This window comes from Schistocerca cancellata, chromosome 4 (assembly GCF_023864275.1).
Source record: "Schistocerca cancellata isolate TAMUIC-IGC-003103 chromosome 4, iqSchCanc2.1, whole genome shotgun sequence".
NCBI classification, from domain to species: domain Eukaryota; kingdom Metazoa; phylum Arthropoda; class Insecta; order Orthoptera; family Acrididae; genus Schistocerca; species Schistocerca cancellata.
In genome coordinates this window covers 648,584,394-648,595,227 of record NC_064629.1, presented here as the reverse complement: position 1 = coordinate 648,595,227, position 10,834 = coordinate 648,584,394, and the positions used below count along the sequence as shown (strand labels likewise).

General features: G+C 36.7%; 1 protein-coding gene across 1 annotated transcript in view; it reads right to left on the bottom strand.

Moving 5' to 3' along the window:
* Window positions 1-615: 615 nt before the first annotated feature.
* Window positions 616-10,834, bottom strand: part of LOC126183297 (innexin inx1) — a 30,292-nt gene continuing 20,073 nt past the window's right edge. The window contains exon 2 of the mRNA XM_049925136.1: window positions 616-5,441. Within this exon, the coding sequence (XP_049781093.1) occupies window positions 4,869-5,441 (573 nt within the window). The 3' untranslated portion in view covers window positions 616-4,868. The remainder of the gene's footprint in view (window positions 5,442-10,834) is intronic.

The window sequence follows — 10,834 nt, the reverse complement described above, 5'->3', positions numbered from 1 at the left end:
CAGCTCAGTCTAAAGAAACTTCAAAGAAATGGAACAAAAGTGACAGTCTACTTGTTTTATTCATCTCCACCTCCACAACCACAACAATATTATACAGTATCTCTCTCTCCACGGAATTCATGTGGCCGCAGTTGTCATCTGCAGATGGTGCATTATTTACAATATTTCTTTATTAATGGTATCAGATTCTAGCTGACAACACACAAGTTATGAAGACAAAATTTCAGACTCTTTACTATCCTACAAGCAGGTATCACTCCTGTTATAATTTTATTACAGTTACCTTATGTGGCAATGTTCTCATTTCTGCTATTACTTTTACACTGTTTTATAACAATTGTATGCACAACTGTAGTCAGAAGTTTTATGTTTGCTTGTCATTTTCTGATAGCTGGAAGGTTTGATGGCTTGTCCTCCATGCATGTCAACTGCCACTTGAAAATGGAATAATAAACTAAATTGTCCAATAGTGGAAAATAAACCATAATTACAGTGAATGGTGGAACTGCTGCCATTTCAGAATGTATCTGTTTCAGTTTCATTCATACATTAAATGCAAAAGCATCTCAACCAGTGAATTAGTCAGAGGCTGCAAAACAATAATTAATAAACAGATAATTTTAAACCTTATTTATTGCAAAAAATTATACAATATGTTTAAAAATAACAATTATTTTGGCATGACTAACACAGGAAAATATGTTCTGATTAATTAAAGAGTTCTCTGTGGCATATAAATAAATGTTTAAAATTCAGGAACTTTTAGTTCAAATTATAATTATCTTCCAACACTTATTACAGAACTGAAGCACCAACACTGGTGTAACAAGCACAGAATATACCAATCTCAGAGAACTTGTGGTGCAAACACCAACGAACATTCACAATAATGAGTCACAACTAAAGAAATGAAAACTGCTGCACTAATGAGTTACCATTCTGTTAAAGAAACTTGTCATGGATTGAAGGTTATTACTTAATGTAGAAAATTAACACACATTAAGATAAGACTAATGTAATGTAGCAATCCTGTAGTCATGTTTAAGGTTTGTATTGAATGCAAGACTGTCAGAGTGACTGTATAAATTTCAAAATCTGTAAATGATTAAAATGTTTTAGTTTCCGTTACAAAAATGTCTATAAAAACACTGAAAGAAATTTGTCCTTAAACTTTTTAACTTAAAGGTAGCAATAATGGTCAATGTAATCCATATGGTGCCAAATCTTAAACAAAGCAACTTATCAACCAGCAGCTGTCACAGTCTCCTTCTGTCTTCATGACAGTAACACCAATGATCTAGCGTCATACCCATTTTAGATTTCCTAAGTCTTCTAATTTCATATGATCTCAATTATTACTACTATTCTTCAGCAGTGAAGCCAATCTCCATGTGCATAATGGAACACAGAAAAAGTGCCCGTGCCCGTGCCCGTGCCCGTGCCCGTGTGTGTGTGTGTGTGAGAGAGAGAGAGAGAGAGAGAGAGAGAGAGAGAGAGAGACAACAAACAAACCAAATTAAGCTCCACACACTGTCACGTGATAGAAGATTAGACACAATATCACAAATTTACAAAACTTATTGATGATGTGCTATGAACCAATTCCCATTCAAAGAGACACATTTTGTGCAATGTCTTATAATGTTCAGTCAGTTTCCAGAAACTTTACAATCAGTCTGATGTAAGTAAGTGAAATGTGACATACATAAAAAAATAAAGAAACTGTAATTTATGTGTTTACAGAGAACATTAAAAAAACATTAATTTGACAAAGTTATCAATAAACTGGAAATTCTTGTAACTGTTCAGGACCACACTTTTAAGGCTGTATGACCAACACAAAAATTTATTAGTGGGACAGTTGCATGTCTAAATCTGATCTTCAGAATGTCTTTTCTGCAGAGTGCTTTTCCTGTAATAACTAAAGATAACTGCTGTGTAGTGTGTTCAACAGTCGCAATTGCTTACTTTATGCAGGGCAGTCATCCTTGCATGAGAAAAGGTCACACTGCTAATAGTATCAAGCCTGGGAAGCAGCACGGAGTATATACCAATACTAACAAAGACTAGAAGGCCTACAACTTGACATCACAATATGTATTTTGTGTGTGCATACCATTTTCAGCTATCACAGTAGGAACTATTAAATGCACAGCTGCAAAAATGAAGCACAAACTGAAATATTTTGTTGAGAAAAATGTTAAATTAATTGACCTTGTATAATTTAAAGTGCAGTGTGCGTGCTTGCAAGACAAGATGGGTCACACTGATTGATTAGCACACCCACCAGAGTAACAACCAATGGTTTGGTAAACTGGCAAGGCAGGGTGTATTTTACAGGTAGTTTTTCACGCAAACTATTGAAAGATGACAATAAAAACATTAAAATTTACACAAGTCACAGAAAGGAAGCATACACAACTCTTTCATCCTGAGTTACAATGTGGTGACAGGTATGGCACTCAGGCACAAAAAAAAAATAATTTCCAAAGTAAATATAGGTGATTAGTCATCACATGCAAAACTTAACAGTATTTTGAAAAAGATAGATTGCCACTAACTGTCTCTGGCTGCCGAGAATAATGTGAGTAAACACGGTAAAATGTTAAACTAAGACTTTATAAGACTGCCATAAACTTGTGGAAAATATTATGCTATTAATAGTACACGCTGAGAATGAAAGAAAGATCAAACATAACAGTTTAATAAATTGATAGATTCATTCACTTTCAGTAATTCCAGTGAAACACTGATGAAAATTTTGAGAGAAAGGGCCACTATCAATAACTGGTCTTACAGCTTGATAATGAATGCTACACGAAATCCTGCTCACAAAAAGTCAATGTTTCCTGCTTGGCAATATGTTTCCCATAGGAGTATCCAAGCATACACAGTCAACTTCAGTAGAAATTCTGTTTAAAATATGCCAGGATAGTTTACTCAGTGCAGTTAAATAATGTATTTTTTACATTACCCTGGTACAAAAAAACACAAAACCCACTGTAAATAAAATATTCCAATGGCAGCATTGGTGACCCCGTCTCTCTCTGAACCAGACAAATGAGCTACCAACCACAGCACTGGTACCTCCATTAAAACAAGTAGTATTCTTGTGGGAGCGATGTCACTACAATTTATGTTGCATTGTCTTTGAAAAGTTAGTGGTGTCTGAACAATTTAGATGATCCTCATATTACAACTAGAATATCTGTGATACTTCTGCACATGCATTCTCTCTTTTTATTAATTATTTTATTTTGATTTTTTTGGTTTACACATGCTATGTTCAGTATTAAATGTAACAACTACCAGTACGATGAAAGACATCTCATGGGAAAGCTGAAAAGTGGAAGTCTATAATATCATATATAACAGGAAATAATGAAGGAAATGGTACTTCCTGTAAATACTTGTATCAGACTTATAGTAACAAAATTGCCCTATTCTGTAATTTTACAATGTGCAAACTTTGTCTTAACAATAGTAAACTCCCATCACCTCAAAATAACAGAGGCTAGAAAATGGTTCGAAAGAAAATCTTACTGAACCTTCTAACATTATAAATGGAGTAGCTCTGAATACATTTCAGATTTAAGCAGTGGGAAGCACGCTTTGTTAAACATGTGAGCTATGTGGCAAGATTCTTTTGAAAAAAGATTCGCACAAGCTATCACATGATACTGAAACAGACAATATAACAATCATTACAGAACAATCATAGGCAGTGGATATTACATATATGAAACGTATTAAGCATGTATGCAATCACTAATTACAAATCTGTTGTTTTCACACCAAAATGATTTGTACAGAAATTTGCACCAAGTTTCCATTTAATTATAATCAGTGGTGATGTACTCACCAACAGAGCAAAGCTCTTAGGTAATGTCAGTCAGTTTTCTGTATCACTGCTTCATTTTCAACTTGAGCAAATATGAAAGGTTAGCTCTCCTTCCAGTAACAGGAACACATCGAAAGCTTACATTATTATGCTCACTTTGCATTTCTGGACAGTCTGTTTGATAACATCACTGCCAACACTGCATAATTATTGTGTTATTACATTTGTACAGGAATTTAGCAGGAGATTTTCAGATCATACACTGAACACTAAACAGCTGTACAAGAAACAGATCTTTAATTCATTGCATTAGCAATTGTGCCATAAAAAAATCTACAGTCATAGTTTCAAACAGTTAATACAAAGTTCATCAATGCTGAATACATGTAAATTTTTTTATCAAAAATAGCTGATTATACTTTATAAAAGAGATTATAAATGACAAAGATTTTAAAAATTTTGTACTTACTACCAATAGATAATACATAATTTTATTTCACTTTAGAAACAAGTAGTTTCAAAGAAAAGAACTCCGAGGCAAGAAGATGGGGAAGGAAATCACGTCAGTCACATAATTCCTTAAAATTTGTAGAATGAAACAAGTATGAAATACATGTATGAAATGTATCTTAGTGTCTTATGAATGTGCAGGAAATGACTGCACAGTTACAAGAAAATAATATAAATAATACTCTTCAATTGGTGTTTCATTTACTGAAAATTATAGCTGATGTAGTAATACAGTTACACACACAAAAATTATATAAATTATAAAAAGCTGACTCTGTGTCAGATCACATACAATCCTAAATTGCCTTCAAAATGATTAATTACACATGCTACATGCTTTAGAAAACCAGAATGAGCCAACTGAAATAGCATAAACGACACAAAATATTTCATTACAAATTTATTCTAATTACCAGTTGCAATAATAGTGACAACACAGTATGGCAGTACCGTATTCAGTCAACATCTTGAGTATGAAGCACAATTGAATTTTTGAGTAGAGTCAGTAACCCTTCAGTCAAGGATTATTACTCGAAGGAGTCTCAATTTTCTTCGCAAGGTCAGCTATAACTTCTCCATAAATCATAGGATCCATGTTACGTCCAAGCATATACAGAATCCACCAGTCTCCAACATCTGTCTTACGACATATTGCATTTGTGACCTCCTTTGGTACCATACGGTTACGTGCGTGCAATAGTATTGGCCGTACAGAAGGTACAGCTAAAATAACTGCTCTATAAACAACTAGTACAGATAAAAGTGCTGCTAGTATAATGTACCAAAACCACAGGAAAATGTAAGTTTTCTCATTGACTATATTGAGAGGAAGTACACAAAGTGAATCATGTTTCTGTATAGAGCCTGAAGCACCATATTTGTGGAATGTGCACTTCGTTACACGCGGAAACACATAAACCATTGGGTCAACACGTTCCTCTTGAGACTGTTCTGAGAATGCCACCACACGCAAGCCATAGCTGAAGAACTCTCCATCAAAGAAGTGGTTCATTAGGTACAACTGGCCAATTATGTTTACCAGGCATAAAGTTTCACAGAACCAGTATTTCAGTGCGTACATGTTGTGTCTCTGCAGAGAAAGAAAACACATTATTAGTAGCTGCAATGATCCTTAAACTACTGCTAATGCTTTTTCTCAAGTATTCAATCAATAATCTTCAGTAATCAACACAGTATCCAGTAGTACACAGCATTTTGACATGGGTATTCAAGATATTATTACTTATATCTAAGCTGATATCTGAAGATTGTTGAATCTCTATGATCATATGATACTACAGCATACAAGAAGTAAATTTGATGAAGACACTGTTTCAAATTCAGCAACCTCCAGAAATGTCAGGTGCAACCTACAACACCCTAAAAGCAGAAGATTGAAAATAATGAATTCTCTATGAATTCAAGCAAATGATTTCTCATTGCTGCTTCTTCCTAGGACGACACAAATTTTCATTTATGCTTACGAGCGTATCACCATTACAAAAGCCAGTACAGGAGAAGCTAAATGCACGAGACACCCCCTCTAGATCTGTATATACATATGCATTCCACAAACCACTGAACAGTGCATGGCAGAGGATAATTTGCACTAGTGCTAGTGATTTTCTGTACTATTCCATTCATGCATTCAGCAAGGGAAAGATGGTTATCTGTACGCCTCTACACATGCCCTTTCTAAGATGGTGGCAGCATGATGATTGCAATATTTCTTGATTAACAGTCCTATAATTTTAACCAACATGATTTCATGAGAACTATGTCACCTTTCTTTCGAGGATTCTCATTTAAGCTCTTCAAGCATCTCTCTTATACTTTCATATGAGATATACCAACCTGTCACAATCCTAGCAGTGTGTCTTTATGCTTGTCCAATATCTGTTGTCATGCTTATGTGTTAAGGACTCTGAACATTGGGACTATACTTTAGAACAGGTCACCCTAGCATCTTTTATGCTTCTTTACTTGCACATGCACTGCATTTTTCCCTACAATCCTTCTAAGAAGTTTTCCATTCACTTCTCCTTAACACTGACTTTGTTACAGCATAACAATAAGTAACAGCTCAAAGATGAAGAATGCGAGAGCAAAGAAGGCTGTGAGACAATGTCAGCCAATAGCCCACTGACAAGAACCATACCACGACAGGAGCGCCCTCTAGCCAAAGAGAATATAAGCGCCGCTTCTGCCAACCTCTGCCACAGTGTCAGACCAGGACTCGCAGACCAGCACAGTTGTAGGCTGACACAATGACAGCAGTTATTAGTGATCCATATCAATTGCTTACATGGACATTGTCTATAGCCAAGAACATTTTTTGTTTGCATGTCACCCATCGCTTGCGACAACCCATTGTAAATACAAAGTTAAGTATTGTCAGTCTGCTTATTTGTAATAAAAACTATTAAAGTTATTGGCTTGAACTGTTGATTAGTTATCCGAGAACGCAGCGTCCTTCAGGCAGCATATACGAGGCAAGTGGCAGGATCCCACAGACTTAACGTGTGTCTCATTTCACATTGCTTCTTAGTAGCACCACAAAATACTTCCAATATGTGATATGCTAGGTATGTTCACCATTAATCTTTTAACTGGATACTAATAGGTTCTCTCTCTTCATTACATGCAGTATCTTACATTTATTCACATTTAAATAGACCTTCAATTCATCACACCAAGTGAAAATTTTGTCCAAGTCTCTGCATTACTTACTATGGACCAATGATGATATTTTCCTGTAGACAACAGCATCGTCCACAATCAATCTTACAGTGCTGCCGGTCCTATCTGTCCGCCGCTCGTGGTCTCGCGGTAGCGTTCTCGCGTCCCGAGCACGGGGTCCCGGGTTCGATTCCCGGCGGGGTCAGTGATTTTCACCTGCCTCGAGATGACTGGGTGTTTGTGCTGCCCTCATCATTTCATCATCATCCAGGAAAGTGGCGCAATTGGACTGAGCAAAGATTGGGTAATTGTACGGGCGCTGATAACCATGCTGTTGAGCGCCCCACAAACCAAACATCATCATCATCATCGGTCCTATCTCATTAATCATTTATGTATTTGGAGAATATGAGCAGTGCTATTACACTTTTCTGGAGCACATCTGATGTTACTTCTATTTCTATTCAACATTCAGTTTCCAACATAACATACTTGGTACATTTATGGAGCCAACCAGATATTACGGAAGATACTCTGTACGATCTTCTCAGTAGTCAGCAACCTAGCACATCTGCATGCCTTTTAGAAATCTAAGAAGACAGAAACTACCTATTCAACTGCATCTGCTCTTTGCAAGACATTGTGTACAAATAAAGCAAGTGAAGTTTCATAGGAGAGGTTTCTGCCAAATCCATACCAGATCTTTGAAAGAAGAGTCTTTCCTTCTAGGAGTCTTATTTTTTCAGCTTGGAATAGGCTACAGGATCCCACAACAGCCAGACATAAACAACATTGGTCAGAAGATCTGAACATCTGATATTTTTGAACCTCTTTCTAAACAGGAATGACCATCATTCTCTTCCTGTCGTTCTCAATACATCTGAGCTATGAAAGTGGCCAACTCGACAGTGTATGCAAATCTAATTGAAATCCTGTCAGGGGCTAGTGTTTTGCTTGCATCTGAGTCAACTTAATTGTTTTTCAACACTGAGGTGCTTGATTCAATCTCTCATATTTTAGTATGTGCAGCAAATGTTGCTATGGTAGTATCTTCATGTGTAAATATATTTTTAAAGGCAGTATTTAATATTTCTACTTTCCATATGACCAGGATGTCCTAGGATTTCTCTTACATCTTCTGTCAGGATGTATTGGTGAAAATTATTGTAGACTTAACACATAAACCTTTTTGTGGATGCACAAGTTGCAATTAAGTTTTCTCAATCAGTTTCCCTGCAGTCTTTTTGGCACCATTCTCCGAAATTTGCTATTAAACCAAGGTGGATCTTTGTCTTATTTTATTACTTTACTTGGTCCATCTTTATCTAGACTGCAATTTATAATGATCTTCAGCTTTAACCATAATTGTTCTCCATTTGCCACATCTGCACTAAATTATCTCTGTTCATATTTTATATTTATGTAGATTGTTAATAATTGCCCATCACATTTGACTTAACCCAAATACTCACTCCTAGCTTTCTTGGTCACAATTTTGCCTCCAATGATAACTGTTTGTGTAACAGTAAAAGGGTGTTTATACCCTTGTCATTGTTGACACACTCAAATGATCAAATCAGTTTGTAACCAAGAGATCTAAAGTATTTCTTTCAGAGTGAGTTTTCTGACTAGTTATTTGCAGCAGTTGACAATGTAGTCAGCATTACTTGGCAAGACTGTTTGCCTGTACCACCAATAGCGTGTGTGTGGTTTTCCCAGCTGATACAGTACAGGCTGAAGTCGCAATATTACCACCATATACAGGGGGCATTTCTGTGCTATCAAATTTGAATGATTCTATGATTGATGTGGTTTGACGGTTGGTGTAAACATCTGATTATTGGTCCAAGTCTACTGATCCAGAAAATTTGTCCAAATTTGCGAGCAGGTGTATTTCATTTTGAACCTCATCACACCTAATGTTTCTGTTTTTGCTAAAAAGAGTCCTCCTACTCCTCCTCCTGAGGAGTTGTCTATCTTTTAGATACACAGTCCAAGTGCTACAAATTTCCCTATGTTCAACTACGAGTTTCAATAACTCTCCATTCCTAAAGTGCTATGTGGATGACTGCTTTCTAAGAGAAGGTTAAGGTCTGAGACTTTGTTGTGAATACTGCAGCAGCTTTATTTTTAAGATTCTTATATCCCACATTTTGAGTCCAGTCTGTTGGAGGAACAGGGGACCTCAAAGTTTTACATAAAAAAATAAAGAAAGCACACAATAAATAAGGCAACTTTACAAGTCTCCACCAAGCACTGTAGTTCACGGAACCTATAACAGAGCTCATTACAGAACTGAGAATACCGCTGGTTTAAAACCTCCATCCCATCCAGACCAGAGGGCCCTGGTCAGGTCTCAGAATAATGTTGAAAATCTAAAGTTGTGCAGGGACCTCACTAGTGAGACTATCTGTACCGGGCATTTTTGCCAGTCGCAATTAAGAGCTGACTTGTTTCCACACATTATGAGAGGAAGCAAATAAAATTGCACCGACTGGAAACAGAAATGTCTTTTTCATCTGAGGTGCAAGGAAGAAAATCTAAGTTCAAACCTTTTATGGAAAGAAAAAACACTGTAAAACATAACTCTGGAATAACTTGCACCAAAACTTATTTTTTAAACAGCACTGTCCAAATAAGCTGGAAATGGCCACCAGGAGTAATAATGTGCACAAACGTACATAGACAGGAGAGCCCAACAAGAAACTGTGAGGGCTTCTGCATTTTCTTTCTGCTATTCTACAGCTGAATGTGTGTGCCATGTATGGTACAGTTTCCACCATACCTAGGAAGTGGATGCAGCTATTAAAGAGACATGCCACATCATTATAGGCTGTTTATAGCCCACTATGCTGGAGGAGCTATGTTTTGCTGGAATTGCTGTTTCTAACATTCAACAAACAGTATCCACAAAAGAGTAAACCAAAACATCTTACATTCATTCGCAGTTTAAATACCAGCAAGCACCTTCATGATTGATGATTACACAGAGTTTCCTTAATAAAGGCAGTTAAGGCATTCACAGGATCACCACGGCAACTGAGACTGTTGTTGCGACATTTTAGAATCAAGTATTTTCAGTTAAGGGTCATACTTGGAGATGAACTGCCTAATGGCCACACTGAAGAATATGCAAGTTAGACGTCACCCAACCAAAACAATTCAGGGGTTACGAAGAGCCAACAAATGTCCAGAAATGCAGCACCAGTGTGGAGTATGTTTTGTGAAAGGGGTGCTGAAGAGATCTCTGCCTTCTTCTTGCATTGTCACTTATGCCAATCTTGTGCATTGTGGAATACTTTAGGAAAACCTACTATTAATATACTAACTAGCCATGTCCCTGTCTACAACTGTTTGATTTTTGTAATGTTTATTTCTTGTCATTACGTAAGATGTGAATCCTTGTACTTTGTATTGTTTTTTTCTCAGAATATAAATAAACAAACTAACTCAGGTATCACTGAAAGGTTGGAAACCTTAAGTAAATAACTCTGTTCTCATTTTTCTCCATTCATCTCATTTTCTACTCCTTCCTCTTCTAAAACTATGAAGAGTACTCAAACTTGTAATTGCAGTGTGACTGTAAACATTTATGGCTCAGTTCTAACATTATATCATAGGCTGTTCCAACTAGTGTGCCTGTCAGCTGACAGCTGGGCATCCACAAGGATAGGTGAGCAAACAGCTGACACGTGGGCAGTCAGACAGCTTAGCTTCAGTGTTCATGATCATACCACACCAGCCAGATGCCTGTGGACAGGGGTAATCATGTTGCTAGCCACATGTGCATAATGAATGAGGTGG